This window comes from Synchiropus splendidus, chromosome 2 (genome assembly GCF_027744825.2).
Source record: "Synchiropus splendidus isolate RoL2022-P1 chromosome 2, RoL_Sspl_1.0, whole genome shotgun sequence".
NCBI lineage: Eukaryota > Metazoa > Chordata > Actinopteri > Syngnathiformes > Callionymidae > Synchiropus > Synchiropus splendidus.
Window position 1 is genome coordinate 36,608,897 of NC_071335.1, and position 25,580 is coordinate 36,634,476.

General features: G+C 44.0%; 1 protein-coding gene across 6 annotated transcripts in view; it reads left to right on the plus strand.

The window, feature by feature from the left end:
• The window catches only part of LOC128754437 (ankyrin-2-like), a 73,348-nt gene that overhangs the window by 27,610 nt on the left and 20,158 nt on the right, over positions 1-25,580 (plus strand). For 3 of the 6 annotated variants that reach the window (XM_053857054.1, XM_053857055.1, XM_053857056.1), the window contains 27 exons: positions 130-327; positions 396-494; positions 1,062-1,160; positions 1,226-1,324; positions 1,393-1,491; positions 1,562-1,634; positions 2,061-2,187; positions 2,249-2,327; positions 2,562-2,665; positions 2,920-2,955; positions 3,931-4,155; positions 4,587-4,685; positions 5,042-5,196; positions 5,805-6,016; positions 6,091-6,298; positions 6,364-6,460; positions 6,578-6,806; positions 6,895-7,020; positions 7,094-7,216; positions 7,287-7,319; positions 7,391-7,412; positions 8,296-13,626; positions 14,111-14,188; positions 14,301-14,432; positions 14,567-14,707; positions 15,359-15,569; positions 15,670-15,748. In XM_053857054.1, the coding sequence (XP_053713029.1) occupies positions 130-327; positions 396-494; positions 1,062-1,160; positions 1,226-1,324; positions 1,393-1,491; positions 1,562-1,634; positions 2,061-2,187; positions 2,249-2,327; positions 2,562-2,665; positions 2,920-2,955; positions 3,931-4,155; positions 4,587-4,685; positions 5,042-5,196; positions 5,805-6,016; positions 6,091-6,298; positions 6,364-6,460; positions 6,578-6,806; positions 6,895-7,020; positions 7,094-7,216; positions 7,287-7,319; positions 7,391-7,412; positions 8,296-13,626; positions 14,111-14,188; positions 14,301-14,432; positions 14,567-14,707; positions 15,359-15,569; positions 15,670-15,748 (8,514 nt within the window). The remainder of the gene's footprint in view (positions 1-129; positions 328-395; positions 495-1,061; positions 1,161-1,225; positions 1,325-1,392; positions 1,492-1,561; positions 1,635-2,060; positions 2,188-2,248; positions 2,328-2,561; positions 2,666-2,919; positions 2,956-3,930; positions 4,156-4,586; positions 4,686-5,041; positions 5,197-5,804; positions 6,017-6,090; positions 6,299-6,363; positions 6,461-6,577; positions 6,807-6,894; positions 7,021-7,093; positions 7,217-7,286; positions 7,320-7,390; positions 7,413-8,295; positions 13,627-14,110; positions 14,189-14,300; positions 14,433-14,566; positions 14,708-15,358; positions 15,570-15,669; positions 15,749-25,580) is intronic. The other 3 variants (XM_053857058.1, XM_053857059.1, XM_053857057.1) reach the window with 1 other exon arrangement.

Here is a 25,580-nt window from a genome sequence, read left to right on the forward strand (position 1 = left end):
TATGGATTTTTACAGAGCGTCATGCTTCCAAAATATTGAGCCTTGTCAGAAAATGTCAACTATGATCCTCAAGTCACATATGTGTTTGCCACTTGAAATAACAAGATTTGTGCCGTCTTCCCTGTGCAGAATGGCTACACACCGCTTCACATTGCAGCCAAAAAGAACCAAACAAACATTGCATTAGCACTGCTACAGTATGGCGCAGAGACTAATGTGCTGACCAAGCAAGGGGTCAGTCCTCTACACCTGGCTGCCCAGGAAGGACATGCAGAGATGGCAGCGCTGCTGCTGGGGAAGGGAGCTCACATCAACACAGCAACCAAGGTCAGGGATCTAAACCGAACTATCATTTACCTCCTAATGGAGCTATAACTCTGTCGTGTGTGTCACAGAGTGGACTGACCCCTCTCCATCTCACCGCACAAGAGGACCGGGTCAATGCAGCTGAGGTTTTGGCCAAAAATGATGCAAACTTGGACCAGCAAACCAAGGTGCGGACATGCAGTCATGCTTTGTCATTATGTTTTACATGTCTAATTGAAATAGAAATGAAAGGTGCCTTCTTTGGGAAGGTTCCATAAATTATTCTAAGGGTAGTCTGAGTCATTGTTACAGAAATCACAGTCTGTTATTTATTCTCATTACAACAGGTGCAATGAAATTATGTTAGTCAAGTTACATCCCTTCCAAGAAACTCGCAAAGATATGACATAGGACAACAGAAGTGGGAGTGGCTTAAGGATAGGGCAGTGGAGGGGCACAGAGTGGGGTTGAAAAGACACTACAACAAACAAATACTGCATAGGAAAGGATGTTGGGAGAGGAGGAGTTGCAGAACTGGTAGCCCATGCTACTCCGTGAGGGAGGAGGGAGGGGATGGTGACAAAAAAGGCCTTGATGTTGAGGATGATGTCAGCAAGTGATGGAAAAAAGAAGGAGCTGCCTCCTGATTCTAGTCTTGATTGTCAGTAACAGACATTTTAGTCTTGTTGTTTGGAGTTCATGAAGGCTTCATGGACCCTTCATGAAGTCATCCTGACACTCTCTGTCTCCTTTAGCTTGGGTACACTCCTCTCATAGTAGCCTGTCACTACGGAAATGCCAAAATGGTGAACTTCCTCCTGCAGCAAGGGGCCAGTGTCAATGCCAAGACCAAGGTAGGACCTTTATTACACCTCAGTAGTCTTTGTCACAGCGTTGACTGTCTGCCTTTTCTCCTTAGAATGGATACACTCCACTTCACCAGGCTGCACAACAAGGGAACACACATATCATCAACGTTTTGCTGCAACACGGGGCCAAACCTAATACCACTACAATGGTGAGCTTCGACCTTGTGTTATTCATGTCCAGTGGCATCTACTAACAAGGTTCACTTCTTCCTGGTAGAATGGGAACACTGCTCTGTCGATTGCGAGGCGCCTGGGCTACATTTCTGTGGTGGACACACTGAAAGTTGTCACAGAGGAAGTCATTACCACAACGACAGTGAGCTCGCAGTGACTACTCACACACATTTGAAATTCAAATCAAACATTTAAAAATATGTGTGTTTTAGACGGTCACAGAAAAACACAAACTGAACGTCCCTGAGACCATGACAGAAATGCTGGACGTGTCCGATGATGAAGGTGAGTCACAGTCGATTCAAAAGTTTTCTTGCCTTTTAAGACTCAACTGAACAGCACAGTGTGAACATGTGAGGGATCGGAGGGTTCTGAGGTTGACCTAGGTCTCAAAGGTTTTTGTTTCCTAGCACTGAGGTGTGACGATGAACCACTCTCTGACCTCCCAGTGGAGCTGGAAGGTATTCAGTGCTGCCTCTCAAACACTGTTTGCTGTGAACCTCTCTGGTGTTGCAGTGCTATCTTCAACAAAACTTTTAACAGTGGATTTCAGTGAATGCCTTTATCTTCTTCATCTAATATTCTTCCTTGTGTGGTATTCAAATCATTGAAGTGAAAGTGTGTTGGTCTAACAAGTGATGTATGTTGGTTGGATCAGAAGTTTATTGTTGTTGTGTACAGTACGTGACATTCCACCCGTCTGTTGAGCAGGTGAGGACACAATGACAGGCGACGGGGGAGAGTACCTGCGAGCAGAGGACCTCCGAGAGCTTGGAGATGATTCACTCCCCGGACATTACTTGGACAGCTTCAGCTACATGAGCCACAACCTGGACAGGTAGGAGTCAGAATAATTCAGGGAGCACAGTGAGACCTCTAACTCTGCGCTTTATCCGCAGGTCTCAACACACACCCATTCACCAGAGCTTTCATCAGAGGGATGGAGTTTTCATTGAGGACATGATTGCAAGCCATCAGGTGATGCATCTGAGATTTTCTCCTACTGCACCAACCATAGTGAAATTTAGTCAGAGAAAGACGGAGACAGAGCAATAGTGATGATTGGGGGTGCTTCAGAGTGTTTGAAAAAAAAACCATCTCATCTCTCAGTCTTTTTTTCAATATTGTTGTTGAGGAATCCAATGTTGCTGTTCTCTGTATTTACATTTTTCACTCCTGATGTTTTAACAGTGCACTGTTATTTTTCTGCAGGTGTCAGTGCTGTCCAAGGAGAACGAGAAGGACTCGTACCGTCTGAGCTGGGGTGCCGAGCACCTCGACAATGTGATGTTGTCCTCCAGTTTGCTGCACTCTGGGTACAAACACACACACAGTCTCCAAACTGGACCTCTCACACAGACTTTGAACAAAGAATTTGCAAGGTTTCCTTTCCAGTCTGTGCTCACTATGCAACTGTGAGGGCCATCACTGATTTCTGTTTTATTTTTCCTCACTTGGTTTTCTAATGTCTCTTTTCTTTCATCACTTTTCTCACCTTGTTTTTTGTTTACTCTCTGTTGTTGCTTCTCTGTGCACTCTGTGATGTGTGATCGTTGTACTCTGCTTCTAGCCGCTCCTCTCCTTGCCTAGACCATGACAACAGCAGGTGAATCTTATACTTTGACTTCTCTGCTTTGTGTCATTGCCTCTCAATCGTTCCTTATGCTACTCCGGGCCGACTAATGCAGTATGGCGTATTTGAGTGTCCCTCCTGATTACATGCATGAGCGCATGCTTCATGTGTTTATTCATTTGATGGATATCTTTTAAAAGAGGTCAGAAGCACTGTAGTTTATATGGGCTTCATTAAATACTGTTTTGGTTTTCCCAAATGAGATAATGCATCTTGACGTGCTAATAACAAGCTTGTGAGCTCAATGCTTGGACTTGGAAAATTAGTGTTGCTTCACTTGGAAATAATTTAATCAAAACAAAAAGTAAAGAGTAATATCAATGAAAAGTAAGTATTGATCAGTAGTAGTAATGTGGATGTGTCTATAAACAATGACTGATGATAAGCATTTGCAAAAATGAAATGAGAATGGATTGAGTGAAAACGAATTTAGGAGAAAGATGATAGTTGTTTTTAATTTTAGAAATTGACACACACAAAAAAAAATCTGGTATAACAGAAGTTACATGTCTGACGAGTCAGTTAACACACTTTTTTTTCGTTTGTTATTGCATATTTAATTTCTCTTTTCCACCAGGTCTTTTTAGTTTATTTAAGCTGTGATTTACTTGAACATTTAATCTTCACCCAGTCACAAATTAGCCATTCTTCTTTATTGCAGGTATTTTAGATGTGTAACTCCAGATAGCTTCTGCTTATTATTCAAGGTTTGCTGCAGTGTAGATTTCATGTTGGTTGTACATTTGAATTTCGATGATTTTTGAATGTACCTTTTGGTGGCCAATACTTCCCAATTCATTCCTGCTTTGCTTGCAACAACAACTTTTAATGGGAAAGACTCTAGCGGAGGAATGACTTGAATGGCAGTAACTGTTGCAGCTTTAACTGACCCGAATTTAGGCCATAACAAATCTCGATCTTGAATATAAACTCTAAATTCTCCCGCAGTTTTCTGGTCAGCTTCATGGTGGACGCACGGGGTGGATCCATGCGTGGCTGCCGCCACAACGGTCTGCGAATCATTGTGCCGCCAAGGAAGTGTTCGGCACCTACGAGGGTCACATGCAGGCTGGTGAAGAGACACCGTCTGGCCTCGATGCCCCCCATGGTGGAGGGGGAGGGTCTGGCTGGGCGCATCATAGAAGTAGGACCTACAGGTGCCCAGTTTCTGGGGTGAGTTTGATTCGACCCACAAGTGTGTGCGGTGGTGTGTATGTGTGCGCATTTATTATCGTACTTTAATTATCTGTCCTTGTGGGGACCAATTCTTGACAAAACACATCTTTGTGGAGACATTACGCCTTTGTGTGGACCTTTTGGCTGGGCCCCACAAATCTAATCCTCAATTTGAGGATGAGGACTTCAATATAACTGGGTCATGATAGGTAGGTTTTAGTTTGGTTCAGAGTTCTGGTTATGGCTAGCTGTTTGTTTTGAGTGGTTTAGGGTGAGAGCCTGGGGAAAGCATTATGGAAATGAGGGGTCCCCACATGGATAGAGATGCAAACGTGAGTGTGTGCGGGTGAGAGGAGGGAGTATGCAGTGAGTTTCCTGTGTGTTCATCCTTTCTTCTTCGCTCCTCTTCTGTGCTGCGTATGGATCAGTAAGCTCCACCTTCCCACTGCTCCTCCTCCTCTGAATGAGGGTGAGAGCTTGGTCAGTCGCATCCTGCAGTTGGGTCCTCCTGGAACCAAGTTCCTCGGGTAGGACCATGAGTGGGACAATGCCTTAATTTGGGGAACCATTTTTCCCTGAGTTACCCACAATTCCCACCAGAGAACATTTTCTTCATTTGTTGTTTGATTTTTTTAGCCAGGAATTATTGAATCCACCTTTCTATATGTTTTCCTGCGTTTTTCATCACAATTCAGTTCGACATTCTGGCTGTTGAGCCGTTACGTTTTTTTTCATGATGTGGTGTTAGTGTGTCTTATTTCCTTTTTTTTTGAGTTTGCTGCTGTTGTTGATCTTTCAATCCACCTTAAGTCCCAAATCTGTGTCTTGTGATTCATTCATGCATTGTTTATGTTTCTCTGCTCTGTACCTGGACCCTTCTCAGACCTGTGATTGTGGAGATCCCTCATTTTGCTGCTCTGCGAGGCACAGAGAGAGAGTTGGTGATCTTGAGGAGTGAAACAGGAGAAAACTGGAGGGAACACCACTGTGACTTCACTGAGGAGGAACTGAACCAGATACTTAATGGCATGGACGAAAGTAAGTCAGTGTTTTGCTCTCTGCAATTTGGGATAGGAATTACCAAGAATGAAGGAGTGATAACTTAACTTGTTCACAATGCTGTTATCAATCATGGTTCTATGATAACAAATATATATCAGATTCCCTTGTCATATGAAGCTGGAGACTCTTAATATCGTATATACACTGGATTAATTCTCAAAGTCTGAAGAGAGTTTTCTATCCTGCACTGTATTCATTCAGGAGCGTGAGTCTTGTGTCTTCGTATGTGCTTGTGTTCCTTCTATCTTTCTCACTGAAATGGCTGTAATGTTGTATCACTACATGATTGCCTCAATGTGGCTAGTTGACAAACATTTTGAAAGAGAAAATATCATGGTGTTGCAAGGCAGAAATATAACATCTACCCGGTACTTATGTGAACGGTACGTACTAACATTTCTTGACATAACAAAATGACAAGTACAAAAGAAAAAAAATCACGTATGACTTCCAACTTATTATCATTAAAAGTCACACCAATACTTATCTATATATGCTACAGTATGTATCTGTCTTCAGGTGGATGATGCGCTATGTGGTTGAGTCTATAAGTGGAGAGACAATACATCGTTTGTATTTTACAGAACTTGACTCTCCTGAAGAGCTTGAGAGGAAAAGGATATGCCGAATCATCACCAGAGACTTCCCGCAGTACTTTGCTGTGGTTTCCAGAATCAAGCAAGACAGTCATCTGATAGGTCCGGAGGGCGGCGTCCTCAGTAGCACACTGGTGCCCCAGGTTCAGGCTGTCTTCCCAGAGGGAGCGCTCACTAAGAAGATCAGAGTCGGGCTACAGGTACACATGCGTGCCGTCTCTTCAGTCGGCCGGTGTCAGTTCTAAAACTGGTATGTCATTCCAACTTGTCTCAGGCTCAGCCCATAGAAGCTGATGTGGTGAAGAAAATCCTCGGCAACAAGGCCACATTCAGCCCAATTGTCACCTTAGAACCGAGGCGCAGGAAGTTTCACAAGCCCATAACCATGACCATCCCTATTCCCAAGAGCTGCAACAATGAAGGACCCAACTCAGTCTACAGTGGCGAGACGCCCACTCTACGTCTCCTCTGCAGCATCACAGGTATTCAGGTGCAGCGACACCGCTGTGTGTGCTTAAACACATACTAATGTAGCGTTGTGTCGCAGGTGGAACCACACCAGCTCAATGGGAAGACATCACCGGCTCAACGCCTTTAACTTTTGTCAATCAGTGTGTCTCCTTTACCACAAATGTGTCGGCGAGGTAAATTAATCAAAATATATTCCCTTAATGGGAAACAAAAAAACATTCTTGAGAACATTCCTGATGCTTTTTGCAAGTCTTCTCTACACTTAAACCCTTCAACCGACCCCTTTTTAGGTTTTGGCTGATTGACTGCAGACAGGTCCAGGACTCTGTCAGCTTTGGCTCCCAGCTCTACAGAGAAATCATCTGCGTCCCGTACATGGCCAAGTTTGTCATTTTTGCCAAGACCCTGGACCCCATAGAAGCCCGGCTGCGGTGCTTCTGCATGACCGACGATAAAATGGACAAGACTCTGGAGCAGCAGGAGAACTTCACAGAAGTCGCCCGCAGTCGGGATGTTGAGGTGAAGGAATGCGGTGTATTTGTCAAAGTGTGCAGGTATAAGTGGGCGATTATTAATGCATGATGCTTTATTTTATTGATGCGCGCAGGTCTTGGAGGGAAAGCCAATATTTGCTGACTGCTTTGGGAATCTAGTGCCTCTCACAAAAAGTGGCCAGCATCATGTATTCAGCTTCTTCGCCTTCAAAGAAAACAGGCTGGCGCTTTTCATTAAGGTCGGGCGATGCAGTCTGAGGTTTTGTCAATGAAGAAGAATGCAACCTGAAAAGTGTATATATCTCTGAACAGATTCGTGACACGGCGCAGGAGCCGTGCGGCCGCCTGTCCTTCACTAAGGAACCACGCACATACCGCAGTCTTAACCACAACGCCATCTGCAACCTTAACATCACTCTGCCAACATATTCCAAGGTCAGTTGGACTGTCAAACTTTCTGGAATGTTCAGTCATTCTCATTGCTCTTCCTCATCCTCTCACCCAGGATTCCGATTCAGAACAGGATGTGGACGAGGAGGTAATTAGCGTTGTTTATTTGGCGCATTGTTTACCTTCTCGAGTTGAATTAATTCTTTCTCTGTTTTGCAGAGCGAGAAAAGTGACAAGAAATGTGAGTGGGAAAATGCTTCCTCTGTGTAATGACTGTAGCCTTTATAGCTTTGTGGTTGGGTATTCTATTTACTGTCACACATAGATTTATATCTGACATGATTTTCATATACGCACGCTTTGTGATGGCTGCTGACTGCGTCCCTCTTTTCTGAACCCCTATTAACTTTCTCAATTCACTCTTTCTATGATGCAGTAAGCCTTTGTTTGCATGGAGTTTTATTAATATACTAATGTCACATCCTTACCTTTTAGTGACATTTGTAGTCTACTGATCCTTCCTGACTGACGCCAGCGCTTTATCTTTTTTGTGTCCTTAAGCTCTTTTTATGCGCCTTTTGTGGATTTATTTCTGATTTAATATATATAGTATTTTTACCATAAAAAGGAAGAGCAATTGCACTTAAAGCTTTCTTTCCAAGGTATAGTTAATAAATCCATTTATTTCCTCAAATATATGTTTATTTTTAAACTGTTTAAATGTATGTGCTTTTTCATTTGGAGCTTTGGTTCATGTGCAGACATAACTTTCCATGTCTGCATCAATCTTGAGATATTTAGTTTGTGTCCTCGCCCGCCTCCATGTTCCTTTGTTTACATCTGTGAACACATTTCTCCTTTATCTGGCGACATATATGTTTTTTTTTATTTTGCTCGTCATTGTGGCCTTGGTTTTTCTATTACTGCCCTAAAATATGTTCTGGATGCCTTTGCCATCTTTTGGTCTCTTCTTCCACACATCTTTTCTTTTCTTTTTACTCTCTGAACTGAAGATGGAATGTAATGGCATTGTCTTGATCACAGTTTTCTGATCTCTTCTCCCCCCACTTCATTTGTCCCCAATGTTTTGTACCTTTTGTTTGCAATACATTTTCGAACCAAAGACGATGAATCTGAATCAATGGACACATTCTCACTGAAAACAAATCAACCTCTTGACCCTGCGATCCTTGCCAGTCCCGACCTCCTGTCAGACATGTCAGACATCAGAGGGTCTCATAGTTTAGCTGTGGAGCAGCTCGATCGCTTTCTCACTGAGGAGAGACGCGGAGATAAAGAGTTTCAAGAGAACAGAACTGTGGCCAGCGTGGAGCATCATAGTAAGATGTTGGGGAAAGACAGTCAATGGATGGATGCCTATAAAGACGAGTGTCATCAGAAACCTAGAGGAAATAACTGGTCAGTCTTAGAGTCACAGCCACCTGAAACTGACCCAGAACCTGTAACAGATGAGCTTATCATCAAGAGCGAGAGTGTTTCCTCAAGAACTACTATCCAAATTTCTGAAGCTATATCAGTCACCATGGACAACAACCAAGACATTAACCCACAGACTGAAGTTCTGAATCTGTCTCAGGAAGACTTGGCTCAAGTTAGCGGAAGTAAGACAAAGAATAATGGAAAACGTCCTCCTGATATCAAGAAACCTATTAGGAAAAAGCTGAGGGACCGACAGCGCTCTGGTTGTAGTAGTTCAGAAGGAGAGCTGGAAAGGATGAGCTCAGAGGAATCTTTAGACGGTGACCTTTTGCTTCAGGAGAGAAGTGCTGACTCAGCAAATCCACCAGCATCCCCCCTCATCGTTGAGACTTCTATTGGGTCAATTAAGGACAGAGTTAAAGCTTTGGAGAGCAAAGTAGAAGAAGAGTCAGCACAAAGAACTAGCCATATATCTATTCAACAATCATGCGTTCCGATAAGAAAGGAGGAGGAGATGCCAGATCTGCCCAAAGTTCCAAAGTCCCCGAGATCTCCCAGATCACAAACAGAACGTTTAGAGGAGACCATGTCTGTGAAGGAGCTCCTGAAAGCATTCCAGACTGGACAGGACCCATCCAAGCACAAATCTGGACTTTTTGAACACAAAGCAATGGTTTCGTCTTCATCTGTGTCAACTCCAGATTCACATAGAACTGAACCAACGATTCAAACTGAAGCCCAGACTCCGACAGTCAGACACGTGGAAATGAGTTGTAGCAGCACTGACTCAGACAATCATCTAGTTGAGGTTACTGAGGGCATTCTAAAGGACTCTCCCTCAGATAATTCACAAGTAGCAAAAACAGTTAAGTTCGCAGAGACAGTCCAATGCTATGATGAAAGTGTCCGTCCGTACACTGAAGAACTTGAATCTTCAGAGAAAGAAACGATGTCAGTGAAGGAACTGATGAAAACATTTCAAACTGGCCAAGACCCATCTAAAATTAAGGCCGGACTGTTTGAGCACAAATCGGCGGCTTCTCTGCAGACTGACGAAAGAGAAAAACTCTCAGTCCAGCGTGATTTCAATCCTCAAGGCCAACATAGTACCATCAATCCTGCGGAAAATGATGACAAAGATGGAGAGGTGGAGTCGGAAATGTGGGAGAGAGAGAAAACTGATTTGCTAAATTCACTTGAAGACATTGCAGATCCAGTTCATGGTACAAGAGAACAGTTGACACCAAAGGCCGTCAGCATGATGCAGTTAGATACACCAGTCACAAGCAGTGGCAAAGGTTTATGTGAGGATTTACAGATCAGCCCTGACCGCAGGCCTTCTGAAGACTTCAGTGCAGACATAAAGGAAGAGCTTGAAGACAGCCCTGAGTATCAGTTGTTTAAAAACAAGACTGAAATCACTAATGCAAGCTGTCAGATGGAGTCATCGGAAGACACACATGTTGACAATCAAAATGACGATGAAGAAATGTCTGGCCATTTCATGGAGGACACAACTGTGGAGTGTCATGTTGAAGAAAACTCAACTCTTTTCATTTCTGAATATGAAAGACTGGCAGATTCAGATGGCAGACATGCAGCAGTGGATGAAACATGTTCTCATACAACTAGAGAAATGTCTGTAGCCCATGCAGAGACATGGAGTGAGGAAAGACAAACAAATACAGAGTTGGAGGTGACAGTCAGGGAGCCAGTGTGTCAGGAAACTCAATTAATCAGAAAAACAGCTGTGAAGAGAGGCACTGCAGAAAAAGACATGGCAGGTATGGTCTCCTTACTAGACACACAGTGGGATCAGTGTCTTAAGTCCACACTCTTAGTGAATCAACAACTGGAGGGATCTGTGGTTGAAGACAAATTTGAAGAAATCATTTTGCCCAAGAAAGAGTACCCTGCAGTGATGACAGATTACGAAAGTGAAGGTGAGCTGGATGATGAATACCATGTCAGGGCAGAAAAGCAGTTCAAATTTGAGATCAAAGAGGGTGAACAACAAGACTCCACTCTAGAAGTGGAAGAAGCAGTGTCTCCTTCAAAAGCTTCTCCTGATTCTGATCAGGCAAATGAGGAGGAGCACACACCGTGTGGTGATCACATGACAACAGAGTTAGTCAGCGTCACACAACAATTAAAGACAGAGTTTAAAGATGAGAAACATATGCGTGAGGAGATCTTGAATAAACAGATTCGACTAGAGCAGGATTGGAATGGAAAAGGCAGTTGCTATGAGCCATTGACAACCTCCACGGAGGTGTCTGCAATGCTTCCATCGCAGAACATTGAAGCTGATTCTCATCTCCTGGAAACAACAGTGATACCTCAACCACTTGCTGAAAATGAGGACACACATCAGGAAGTCGACATCAAACCTTGTACTGAATTCAATTTGACAATCCCTGAGAGTAAACAAGCTGTAATAGCTTATGATGTTGAAGATGAGAGCATTATTCATGCAATGCAGGACTCAGACAGCATTGTTCCATGTAAGGAAATGTCTCAAGTACTGGAGACACCATTCCAGGAAGTTTTGATTGGTCAGAAATCGAACAAGCCACTGTCCACCAGCGAGAAGGATATGTCCGGTATGTTCACACTGCTTTCGAGTGAGTTGGATAAATGTATTGAAGAAGACGCCATGAGAAAAGCAGTCCAACCAAAAGAGGACGAGGAATATATCACATCCCAGCCAAACATAACGGAGCTGCCATTCGAACAAGTTCACATTGAGAGAAGAAGTCAGACTGAGACTGCGACTGTGACTGAGAGGAATGATTCAGGAATAACTTCATGGCTCAGTGTGGACTTGGATAAATGTTTACCAGGGAATTCCGCCACTGTAGTAGTAGAGGAGGCAGAAAACCATGACATAATGGCAACTGTGAGCAAACATCCACAAGACTCTCCTGAAAATGAAGACGACTTTCAAAAGATTTCCAAAAGACACACAGAATTCTCTGGCGATGAAGATGTTTCCCTAAAACCTGTAAATCAGACTTTCCAAACGACAGGCTTCTCAGATGTGTCAGGAAGTTCACTCCCACCTCAGCGACCGACTGAGTTGGAGAGCCTTAAGATGGAGGACTTGGAAGAACAATTTGAAGATTCTTGCCATTTGGACTCTCTCGAAGCAAGTCCTATTATGGAGGACAGATCCTCAAACAAATCTCCTGACTCCATTGAAGCTAGTCCGACTCCGGTGTCCCCTTGTCGAGACTCCCTTGAGTCAAGCCCTACTCAAGATCGGTACGCTGAATTTAAGATGCCAGTGAAGGCTGCTGTGTATGAGGATTATGCCTCCCAGCTTAAAGCTTGTTTTGTGTATGACAACGATATTACTGATGTCGATGAGCCTGTTACACACATGGAAGCTGAGAGCAAGTTAGAAAATGATGACAGTGAAGACGATGCCATTTATAAACAGTTCACACCTGAAGAAAAGATGTTCAAAATGGCAGCGAAAATCAAAATGTTTGATGAGATGGAGCAGGACGCAAAAGCAAAGGCAGGTCTCAAATATGATTCATCAGAAATATTGTCTGCGTCCTATGGAGAGGATTTGCAAGATGAGTATGAACAATATGACAGAAATGTGGAAGAAGATCCTCGAGCTGATAATGCATCTGATGGTAGTGAGGAAAAGACAGCATTTCTGCACTCAGATTCACTGGCTCAATCCTTCCATCAACCAATTGACAACTACCTGACAGTTAGAACTGAAAATCAAATTACATTTCAGACAGAGAGAGTAGAGGTTGTTGATCACAATGAAGATGTGGCTTCTGCGGGCTGTGCTATCAGTCCGCTTGTTCATGAGTCTGTTGACAGCACCATGATGCAAGATTCTAGTGATATCAGGGATAACAATGAAGTAAAGGTAACGTCTCCCTATGAGACTGTTGGGTCACCAGTAGAAGTTGAGAGCAATGTGCCACAAGTGTCTGATATATTACCTGTTCATATTCCAGAGGATGCGAGTACCACACAGTCATTTCACTTTGAAAATGGGAAGATGTTTGAAATGACTCGAGGAGGAGCGATTGATGTGTCAAGGAGAAGCTTTGATGAAGAGAGGGAAACATTATTTCACTTAGAAGAACAATATGCTGAAGATGTGAGCGGGAGCGATATCGAGACGTCGAAGACAAATGATGAACTGGAAATAACAAGTCCATTTTTTACCCAGACTACTGAAGAGGAAAGAACGATCTTTAAACCCGCGGAGTGTGATGAGTCTCTTCATGATGTCGAGCTTGGCAGTTCATTTGATGATGAAATCGGTTCTCCCACTGCCAAAGAGAGTCAAACCACAGCCCTTACTGATATGGCGAGCCTCGGTTTAGGCTCCCTGAACTCAACCATTGCTGATCTTCAGTCAGGGAGAATCCCAATAGAATCTAGATCCTCAAAAACCAGTGAGGTGTCCTCTGACTCGTCCGGTGATGAAGAGGAAGAAGACCAATGCTCCGTTATCGAGATCTCAATTTCTGGAGTAAAGGATTCACACTCGACTTTCAAAAATAAGAAAAAAGAGCAATCCAGAATACATTCACAAACAGAAAACAATCTTGACCAAACACTGAGCAACTCCACATCAGATCGCAGGACCACTTCTGAAGCAGATGCTGTCACCAGTGAGCCAGCAACTAAAGACCACAGAAGTTATTCTGATAGCACCCAACCTCCACTCCAAGGTCATGTGACAGCTCTCTCCGTCCAAATAACTGAATCTCCAATCTCTGAAACTCGGAATGTTCTAACTCGCTCCTCATTGGATACCGATGAGGCGAGCAGTGCCAGTCACCAAAGCCCAAATTCTGCGATATTTACATACAACATCCCTGCTTCCCAGAGCTCAGATTCAGATGAGAACCTTGCAAGTGTCCAACCATCTTCTGGTAGAGAGGATGTGTTTGAAACAAGACCTGCTTGGGACGATACAGTTGTAACTCAGATGCAGGAAATCGTCGATGAACCCACTCCAGAGTGCCTGCGAGGTATGGCGTCACATGCATTTTATAAAGTAGCTCTGGTCCAGGATTATAAGGACTCTTTGTTTTGGTTCTTTCATTTTACATTGTAGTCATGTTGTGAATTCTGTTGTAAGGTGTTGGCTATTTTTTAAGTTTCTCATGTTTCTTTGTTTTGGTTTGTTTTTTGCAATGAAATGGTTGTCATGTTAACGTGCGTTGCTTTCCATCAGTTTGTCATTCAATCTCAAGATTGAAACACTATGTCAGCTTCTTGTGCAGCGGACTACTGCGTTGGGCACATTTTTACGACTACTAACCCCTTTAAAACATCTAGCACTGCAATACAACTAACATCTGAACTAATACTGCTATCTGAGGGTCTCAGAAATATTTTGAAGGATTGTTTTAAATTGTGAGAAACACTGTATATTTTCATTATTACATGTCTATTATAGCCAGAAAAAAAGTCCACAAACACCTCATTGTTGCTCTCGTGATTTTTGCTTAGTGGACTGGAAAGATGACCCTGATAGGAAAGAGGAGACATTAGCTATCATTGCAGATCTACTGGGCTTCAGCTGGACTGGTAAGTCAAGTCTCTTGGTTGCAATTTTTTAAATACCAAAATAAACACTTCATAGGGATCATTAAATAAATGTAAAGGTTTTAAACGCGTGTGTTTTCATCCACCCTCCCAGAGCTGGCACGGGAGCTGGAATTCAGCGAAGATGATATTCAACTGGTTCGATCGGAAAACCCAAATTCCCTCCAAGAACAGAGCCATGCCTTGCTGCAGCGTTGGGTGGAACGGGAAGGCAAACATGCAACAGGTAAACAAGTGTGCTGGACTCACTTCCGAGAATAAAAATGAAATTTGTGTATTTGGGCTAAAGTGGTGCACTTTAGGATGCAAAATGTGTCTTTGTTTTTCCCTGTTGAATGTTAATAAATAATTATTTCACAGAGGACTGTTTGATTAAAAGACTGACCAAGATCAACCGGATGGATATTGTTCATCTTATCGAGACCCAAATGAACAAGTCTATGCAAGACCAAACTTCAAGAACATATGCAGAGATCGAGAAGACACTGGATCAAAGTGAAGGTAACCACTTGACTATTTATGATGCCAATCAGGCTTTTAGCTCGGGAGGCATCTGGGCGTCCTGTGGATACCCTCAACTGCAAAACATGAAAAAATACATAGCCTCCTGCATCCACAGTAGGACGTCCTACATGTCAGACTATTACTCGTAGTCATCACACTGGTTTCCATGAAAAAAAAAAAGTTTTTGCTGGGTAATTTCGTCGAATATGATTGAAATTTGCAGGTTCCCAACCCCTTAGCAGCCGTAGCTTGGTCCTCGTGATCGCCATATTTGTTTTGTTTTGTTATCCATATCTCACGAGTTATTGATGTCTGATGCTGATGAAAGGAGGAAACCACAGAGAAGTTCCAAACTTTAAGCAATCGTTGACAAAAGCTGTAGACACTAAGGTTGTAGTAAGGTTTTTAATGAATCCAGGTCAGCCAAGTAAAACACCTGCCCAGGAGACCCCTGCATCTGAAAGTGTTATCGTGATATCATATCATCTCTTTCGACGATTATTTGACTCAGATGGGTTTTGTTCGTACAAATAGAGTTTCTTTTTTATAAAGCAAGTTTCTTTCAAAGTCCGAGCTAAAAGCCTGATGCCAATGCATGTTCTTTGTCATGTGAGCTGTTGGGTTGATTTCTTGGGGATTTCCCTTCAGTGTCAGTGACACTTTCATTGGTGCAAGAGGATACAGAGAGCCCTAGAGTTGTGAGAATGGTTGAGTCGGACCGCAGACCCCCTCCAGCTGTCTCCGAAGAAGACCTATCAGTAGCTTCTCTCCTGGATATACCATCCTGGGCAGAGCCTGGTGGGCATACTCACTCTGAAAGCATGCATGGTGATCTCTTGGAGGAGCTGGAGATCCCAAGGTAAATTCATACATTTTATCTCACCTTTCTTTCTTTTCAAATTCAATTATGATATCATACGTATTTATATGTCTTTGTAATCATTTTTTCTGTGTGACAGGGAGCTGAACCCCAATCTTTGGACCTCAGAGGATACGATTACTCAGGAGCATGCAAGTTTTCACAACTTGGATCACCAAGTAAGTAAGCTGTCCAGCTCTAAGGATGCTGCACTGGGGAGTCCAAAACCCATGCTATATTGCACCAATTACAAAGTTGAAGATGAAGAAAGTTCCTGCAGTTTTGAAGTTCAGTTCTTCACCTCTGTGGGAGGTGTTCAAGGCCAACTTGAAGATTATTCTGGCCCCATGATGCGGGTGCAATGCGAGGAAGGGAAGTTTCCCAAAATGCAGAGCAGGCCTGCACCAGTTTGCATTAGAGACTTTCATTTGAGCCTTTCCGAGTCAGACCAAGCTGAGACTGACTTCAGTGAGCTACAAGAGGAGTTTGAGAAAATGTCACACATTGGTAGTGAAGCCATAACCAAACGTGTGACTCAAGGACGGTGCGCAAAGAGCCCATGGGTCCTGTTTCCAGATGAACAACAATTAACTTTGGGACTGACTGAAGAAAACACTGAAGTTGAAAGGAGCTCACTCGATGATACAACAACCCATATCGGCAAAACTATCTATGGCCATGGTCAGCTCTCGCAGTGGCCAGTTATGGGTATTCCAACACCAGATAGTTGCCCAATAACAGATGAACACAAGGTTCTTGGAGAAATGTTTTTCATTGATGAGGATGAGGCTGATAACCCTGGTCCTCGTGATCTCTTGAGAACCAGATGTACTCACATGCCCTGTGACTCAACTGAGAAGGATTATGCACATCTCAAAAACAACCATGATCTTTATGGAAGAAATGAAAGGCTACATTCCGTTAATTGTCCGAAAATAGACTTCACCAACTTGTCAGAATCAATGTCAGGAACGTCAGCTCACCAAATGACTATGTTGCCCTCAACTTCAGTTGAACACACTTTGTTGAGCCCCGATTCTGTGGCATCCACGCTCTCCTTTTCAGAAGTCTGTGAGAGGCAAGAAGATGAAGACGCTTGGTTCTTCAATGATCTTACAAATAGACAGTCGTCTCCTGACTCTGTCATGTCAGTTAACGATTACAGGGCTTTGTCACCCGACTCACCAATGGGCACTGAGTGTAGTGGCTGGCACTTCTTATATGGTTTTGACCCCGCTGCTTCTCATTCTGGTTGTAATCTCATCAATTATGTTCCGGAATCTGAATTCCATTTACAAAATACACATTCACTCAACGGGTATGATTCATTGCGGAATGATCTAAAATCCTCTTTTAAAGATTCTTATGAACATCAAATGTTAGATTTTGATGGCCCACCACGTTCTTCTGACTCCCCAACTTCTGAATGCAGTTTTTCATTTCTTGAGCTAATACTTTCTGAAAAATCTCGCGCAACACTTATGGCACAACATTGTGACTACTTTTTACAGTATTCAGGTTATAATCCAACATCATATCCAACAAAAACAGATGAGAATGCTCTGACTTGTGAAACGTCACCATGTCACAAAGGCATTATGCCTCCAAATTTACAGGATTTGAATGAAAAACAAAAAAACCAAACGATGCCAAATGATTTTACAACTTCTGAGAAGTCTTTTACCACAAAAAGGGAACCAGTGTTTGAGGAAATTATTAGCCTCTCGGATGGTCACCCTGCCAAACCATGTAGCAAAACAAAAGAAAATAGCTCAACTTTGGAAATGAACTCAGTAGTTACGTTCAACCTGGTTGAGAGACCTACATATGATTTACATTTTAGAGATGAAATTCATTTGAACATAAAAGCATCTGATCGAACATCGAACACATCATCAGGTATTATTTCAACGCGGAAAGATGATCAGAAGTACAGAGTTGATAATGGAAGCTGTACTGCGACACTGTCCACAAAATTGGACTATACAGGTATGTGTGATTATAAAACAAAGACAACTGCATCAAAACCTCATGATGGAAATTTGACATATGCAGATGTTGTGCGGGGACTTAAGTTACTAAAAGCAGATGAGTGCACTTCGCTTGATACTGAATGTTTTGACACTTCAACAAACATGTCAGTCATAGGCCCGTCCTTATCCACTGGACGAGTGAGAGAGGTGTCACCATATTATCCTGGTTCCACTACCTATCAAAGTCAACTTAATGTTTTACCTCCGTATTCTTCAGTTCCTCAATCCAAGGGGGTCAAAATCATGTGTGAGGCTGAGCCCCTAACATCATCAGGTATTTCAGATTGGGAAGGAACCGATTTGTATCTTGATACCTTTTTCGGTGATACCGCACCAGAGTTTGCCGAGTGTCTCTCTCTAAAGGTGGAGCTCAGACCAAAGTCCCCTGATTCAGTGGTCTCTGAAGAGGAACTGAGGGCCCTGTCTCCGGATTCTCCAGTTCCTCAGTTCAGAGCAGACCACATCATATGTGAGGTTGAGTCATCGAGGGCCACATCATTCACACCCCAATCGAGTATTTCAGATTGGGAAGGGACCGATTTGCATCTTGACACCTTGTTTGATGAAACCAGACCAGAGTCTCCTCATTCTGTCTTGTCAGACGTGGACCTTGAAGTATTGTTCTGCAGCAGGACCTGGTCACCAGAATCTGTTTCTTCCAATTTTGACTCCTCATTGCTCAAGGAATGGTTAGAAGACTTTAGACCCTCTTCTCCGGAATCCCTGTGTTCAGTGGGTGGTGTCTCTTGTCCAGAGATTCAAAATTTGAAGGCTGGAGAGCAACATTGTGACTATTATTTAAAATACTCTGCACAGAGACCAGAATCCACACTGAGCATGTCAGATGGTGAGGATACAGAATGTTGGCTGAGGACTCTTTTTGATGAAAACAGGCCCGATTCACCAGATTCCCTTTCATCAGAACATTTGGTTGAGAGCAGTTGCCAACCCAGATCTGAATCTAAACCCTTCTACGTCTCCAAGAACTTCACGTATGCAGATGTCGTCCGTGGACTAACACAACAAAAAGCAAATGAAGATGTGTTTGAAATGAAGTCAGTTGACACAGCTTGTTCAGAGCTTCTCCAACGCTGGACGGACAATGGCCGACCCTCACCCACAGGACAGTTGGAGGCAGAGGTGGGAGCTAGGTCTCCTGATTCAAATACATGTACTGCTCAAAGTGAACATAGAGCTCTGTCTCCTGATTCTCCTGTTCCTCAATTCACTGTCGACCACATTGTTTGTGAGGAAGAATCGACAAGGCCCACATCATTCACACCCCAATCGAGTCTTTCAGATTGGGAAGAAAACGATTTGTATCTTGATACCTTTTTCAATGAGACCGGACCAGAGTTTGCAGAGTGTCTCTCTCTAAAGGTCGAGCTCAGACCAAAGTCTCCTGATTCAGTGGTCTCTGAAGAGGAACTAAGGGCCCTGTCTCCGGATTCTCCAGTTCCTCAGTTCAGAGCAGACCACATCATATGTGAGGTTGAGTCTTCGAGGGCCACATCATTCACACCCCAATCGAGTATTTCAGATTGGGAAGGGACCGATTTGCATCTTGACACCTTGTTTGATGAAACCAGACCAGAGTCTCCTCATTCTGTCTTGTCAGACGTGGACCTTGAAGTATTGTTCTGCAGCAGGACCTGGTCACCAGAATCTGTTTCTTCCAATTTTGACTCCTCATTGCTCAAGGAATGGTTAGAAGACTTTAGACCCTCTTCTCCGGAATCCCTGTGTTCAGTGGGTGGCGTCTCTTGTCCAGAGATTCAAAATTTGAAGGCTGGAGTTCTACATTGTGACTATTATTTAAAATACTCTGCACAGAGACCAGAATCCACACTGAGCATGTCAGATGGTGAGGATACAGAATGTTGGCTGAGGACTCTTTTTGATGAAAACAGGCCCGATTCACCAGATTCCCTTTCATCAGAACATTTGGTTGAGAGCAGTTGCCAACCCAGATCTGAATCTAAACCCTTCTACGTCTCCAAGAACTTCACGTATGCAGATGTCGTCCGTGGACTAACACAACAAAAAGCAAATGAAGATGTGTTTGAAATGAAGTCAGTTGACACAGCTTGTTCAGAGCTTCCCCAACGCTGTACGGACAATGGCCGACCCTCACCCACAGGACAGTTGGAAGCAGAGGTGGGAGCTAGGTCTCCTGATTCAAATACATGTACTGCTCAAAGTGAACATAGAGCTCTGTCTCCTGATTCTCCTGTTCCTCAATTCACTGTCGACCACATTGTTTGTGAGGAAGAATCGACAAGGCCCATATCATTCACACCCCAATCGAGTATTTCAGATTGGGAAGGAACCGATTTGTATCTTGATACCTTTTTCGGTGATACCGCACCAGAGTTTGCCGAGTGTCTCTCTCTAAAGGTCGAGCTCAGACCAAAGTCCCCTGATTCAGTGGTGTCTGAAGAGGATCTGAGGGCCCTGTCTCCGGATTCTCCAGTTCCTCAGTTCAGAGCAGACCACATCATATGTGAGGTTGAGTCTTCGAGGGCCACATCATTCACACCCCAATCTAGTATTTCAGATTGGGAAGGGACCGATTTGCATCTTGACACCTTGTTTGATGAAACCAGACCAGAGTCTCCTCATTCTGTCTTGTCAGACGTGGACCTTGAAGTATTGTTCTGCAGCAGGACCTGGTCACCAGAATCTGTTTCTTCCAATTTTGACTCCTCATTGCTCAAGGAATGGTTAGAAGACTTTAGACCCTCTTCTCCGGAATCCCTGTGTTCAGTGGGTGGTGTCTCTTGTCCAGAGATTCAAAATTTGAAGGCTGGAGAGCAACATTGTGACTATTATTTAAAATACTCTGCACAGAGACCAGAATCCACACTGAGCATGTCAGATGGTGAGGATACAGAATGTTGGCTGAGGACTCTTTTTGATGAAAACAGGCCCGATTCACCAGATTCCCTTTCATCAGAACATTTGGTTGAGAGCAGTTGCCAACCCAGATCTGAATCTAAACCCTTCTACGTCTCCAAGAACTTCACGTATGCAGATGTCGTCCGTGGACTAACACAACAAAAAGCAAATGAAGATGTGTTTGAAATGAAGTCAGTTGACACAGCTTGTTCAGAGCTTCTCCAACGCTGGACGGACAATGGCCGACCCTCACCCACAGGACAGTTGGAGGCAGAGGTGGGAGCTAGGTCTCCTGATTCAAATACATGTACTGCTCAAAGTGAACATAGAGCTCTGTCTCCTGATTCTCCTGTTCCTCAATTCACTGTCGACCACATTGTTTGTGAGGAAGAATCGACAAGGCCCACATCATTCACACCCCAATCGAGTCTTTCAGATTGGGAAGAAAACGATTTGTATCTTGATACCTTTTTCAATGAGACCGGACCAGAGTTTGCAGAGTGTCTCTCTCTAAAGGTCGAGCTCAGACCAAAGTCTCCTGATTCAGTGGTCTCTGAAGAGGAACTAAGGGCCCTGTCTCCGGATTCTCCAGTTCCTCAGTTCAGAGCAGACCACATCATATGTGAGGTTGAGTCTTCGAGGGCCACATCATTCACACCCCAATCGAGTATTTCAGATTGGGAAGGGACCGATTTGCATCTTGACACCTTGTTTGATGAAACCAGACCAGAGTCTCCTCATTCTGTCTTGTCAGACGTGGACCTTGAAGTATTGTTCTGCAGCAGGACCTGGTCACCAGAATCTGTTTCTTCCAATTTTGACTCCTCATTGCTCAAGGAATGGTTAGAAGACTTTAGACCCTCTTCTCCGGAATCCCTGTGTTCAGTGGGTGGCGTCTCTTGTCCAGAGATTCAAAATTTGAAGGCTGGAGTTCTACATTGTGACTATTATTTAAAATACTCTGCACAGAGACCAGAATCCACACTGAGCATGTCAGATGGTGAGGATACAGAATGTTGGCTGAGGACTCTTTTTGATGAAAACAGGCCCGATTCACCAGATTCCCTTTCATCAGAACATTTGGTTGAGAGCAGTTGCCAACCCAGATCTGAATCTAAACCCTTCTACGTCTCCAAGAACTTCACGTATGCAGATGTCGTCCGTGGACTAACACAACAAAAAGCAAATGAAGATGTGTTTGAAATGAAGTCAGTTGACACAGCTTGTTCAGAGCTTCCCCAACGCTGTACGGACAATGGCCGACCCTCACCCACAGGACAGTTGGAAGCAGAGGTGGGAGCTAGGTCTCCTGATTCAAATACATGTACTGCTCAAAGTGAACATAGAGCTCTGTCTCCTGATTCTCCTGTTCCTCAATTCACTGTCGACCACATTGTTTGTGAGGAAGAATCGACAAGGCCCATATCATTCACACCCCAATCGAGTATTTCAGATTGGGAAGGAACCGATTTGTATCTTGATACCTTTTTCGGTGATACCGCACCAGAGTTTGCCGAGTGTCTCTCTCTAAAGGTCGAGCTCAGACCAAAGTCCCCTGATTCAGTGGTGTCTGAAGAGGATCTGAGGGCCCTGTCTCCGGATTCTCCAGTTCCTCAGTTCAGAGCAGACCACATCATATGTGAGGTTGAGTCTTCGAGGGCCACATCATTCACACCCCAATCTAGTATTTCAGATTGGGAAGGGACCGATTTGCATCTTGACACCTTGTTTGATGAAACCAGACCAGAGTCTCCTCATTCTGTCTTGTCAGACGTGGACCTTGAAGTATTGTTCTGCAGCAGGACCTGGTCACCAGAATCTGTTTCTTCCAATTTTGACTCCTCATTGCTCAAGGAATGGTTAGAAGACTTTAGACCCTCTTCTCCGGAATCCCTGTGTTCAGTGGGTGGTGTCTCTTGTCCAGAGATTCAAAATTTGAAGGCTGGAGAGCAACATTGTGACTATTATTTAAAATACTCTGCACAGAGACCAGAATCCACACTGAGCATGTCAGATGGTGAGGATACAGAATGTTGGCTGAGGACTCTTTTTGATGAAAACAGGCCCGATTCACCAGATTCCCTTTCATCAGAACATTTGGTTGAGAGCAGTTGCCGACCCAGATCTGAATCTAAACCCTTCTACGTCTCCAAGAACTTCACGTATGCAGATGTCGTCCGTGGACATACACAACAAAAAGCAAATGAAGATGTGTTTGAAATTAAGTCAGTTGTCACAGATTGTTCAGAGCTTCCCCAACGCTTGACGGACAATGGCCGACCCTCACCCACAGGACAGTTGGAGGCAGAGGTGGGAGCTAGGTCTCCTGATTCGAATACATGTACTGCTCAAAGTGAACATAGAGCTCTGTCCCCTGATTCTCCTGTTCCTCAATTCACTGTCGACCACATTGTTTGTGAGGAAGAATCGACAAGGCCCACATCATTCACACCCCAGTCGAGTCTTTCAGATTGGGAAGGAACCGATTTGTATCTTGATACCTTTTTCGGTGATACCGCACCAGAGTTTGCCGAGTGTCTCTCTCTAAAGGTGGAGCTCAGACCAAAGTCCCCTGATTCAGTGGTCTCTGAAGAGGAACTGAGGGCCCTGTCTCCGGATTCTCCAGTTCCTCAGTTCAGAGCAGACCACATCATATGTGAGGTTGAGTCATCGAGGGCTACATCATTCACACCCCAATCGAGTATTTCAGATTGGGAAGGGACCGATTTGCATCTTGACACCTTGTTTGATGAAACCAGACCAGAGTCTCCTCATTCTGTCTTGTCAGACGTGGACCTTGAAGTATTGTTCTGCAGCAGGACCTGGTCACCAGAATCTGTTTCTTCCAATTTTGACTCCTCATTGCTCAAGGAATGGTTAGAAGACTTTAGACCCTCTTCTCCGGAATCCCTGTGTTCAGTGGGTGGCGTCTCTTGTCCAGAGATTCAAAATTTGAAGGCTGGAGTTCTACATTGTGACTATTATTTAAAATACTCTGCACAGAGACCAGAATCCACACTGAGCATGTCAGATGGTGAGGATACAGAATGTTGGCTGAGTCCTCTTTTTGATGAAAACAGGCCCGATTCACCAGATTCCCTTTCATCAGAACATTTGGTTGAGAGCAGTTGCCAACCCAGATCTGAATCTAAACCCTTCTACGTCTCCAAGAACTTCACGTATGCAGATGTCGTCCGTGGACATACACAACAAAAAGCAAATGAAGATGTGTTTGAAATTAAGTCAGTTGTCACAGATTGTTCAGAGCTTCCCCAACGCTTGACGGACAATGGCCGACCCTCACCCACAGGACAGTTGGAGGCAGAGGTGGGAGCTAGGTCTCCTGATTCAAATACATGTACTGCTCAAAGTGGAAATAGGGCTCTGTCCCCTGATTCTCCTGTTCCTCAATTCACTGTCGACCACATTGTTTGTGAGGAAGAATCGACAAGGCCCATATCATTCACACCCCAATCGAGTATTTCAGATTGGGAAGGAACCGATTTGTATCTTGATACCTTTTTCGGTGATACCGCACCAGAGTTTGCCGAGTGTCTCTCTCTAAAGGTGGAGCTCAGACCAAAGTCCCCTGATTCAGTGGTCTCTGAAGAGGAACTAAGGGCCCTGTCTCCGGATTCTCCAGTTCCTCAGTTCAGAGCAGACCACATCATATGTGAGGTTGAGTCTTCGAGGGCCACATCATTCACACCCCAATCGAGTATTTCAGATTGGGAAGGGACCGATTTGCATCTTGACACCTTGTTTGATGAAACCAGACCAGAGTCTCCTCATTCTGTCTTGTCAGACGTGGACCTTGAAGTATTGTTCTGCAGCAGGACCTGGTCACCAGAATCTGTTTCTTCCAATTTTGACTCCTCATTGCTCAAGGAATGGTTAGAAGACTTGAGACCCTCTTCTCCGGAATCCCTGTGTTCAGTGGGTGGCGTCTCTTGTCCAGAGATTCAAAATTTGAAGGCTGGAGTTCTACATTGTGACTATTATTTAAAATACTCTGCACAGAGACCAGAATCCACACTGAGCATGTCAGATGGTGAGGATACAAAATGTTGGCTGAGGACTCTTTTTGATGAAAACAGGCCCGATTCACCAGATTCCCTTTCATCAGAACATTTGGTTGAGAGCAGTTGCCAACCCAGATCTGAATCTAAACCCTTCTACGTCTCCAAGAACTTCACGTATGCAGATGTCGTCCGTGGACTAACACAACAAAAAGCAAATGAAGATGTGTTTGAAATGAAGTCAGTTGACACAGCTTGTTCAGAGCTTCCCCAACGCTGGACGGACAATGGCCGACCCTCACCCACAGGACAGTTGGAGGCAGAGGTGGGAGCTAGGTCTCCTGATTCAAATACATGTACTGCTCAAAGTGAACATAGAGCTCTGTCTCCTGATTCTCCTGTTCCTCAATTCACTGTCGACCACATTGTTTGTGAGGAAGAATCGACAAGGCCCACATCATTCACACCCCAATCGAGTCTTTCAGATTGGGAAGAAAACGATTTGTATCTTGATACCTTTTTCAATGAGACCGGACCAGAGTTTGCAGAGTGTCTCTCTCTAAAGGTGGAGCTCAGACCAAAGTCTCCTGATTCAGTGGTCTCTGAAGAGGAACTAAGGGCCCTGTCTCCGGATTCTCCAGTTCCTCAGTTCAGAGCAGACCACATCATATGTGAGGTTGAGTCTTCGAGGGCCACATCATTCACACCCCAATCGAGTATTTCAGATTGGGAAGGGACCGATTTGCATCTTGACACCTTGTTTGATGAAACCAGACCAGAGTCTCCTCATTCTGTCTTGTCAGACGTGGACCTTGAAGTATTGTTCTGCAGCAGGACCTGGTCACCAGAATCTGTTTCTTCCAATTTTGACTCCTCATTGCTCAAGGAATGGTTAGAAGACTTTAGACCCTCTTCTCCGGAATCCCTGTGTTCAGTGGGTGGCGTCTCTTGTCCAGAGATTCAAAATTTGAAGGCTGGAGTTCTACATTGTGACTATTATTTAAAATACTCTGCACAGAGACCAGAATCCACACTGAGCATGTCAGATGGTGAGGATACAG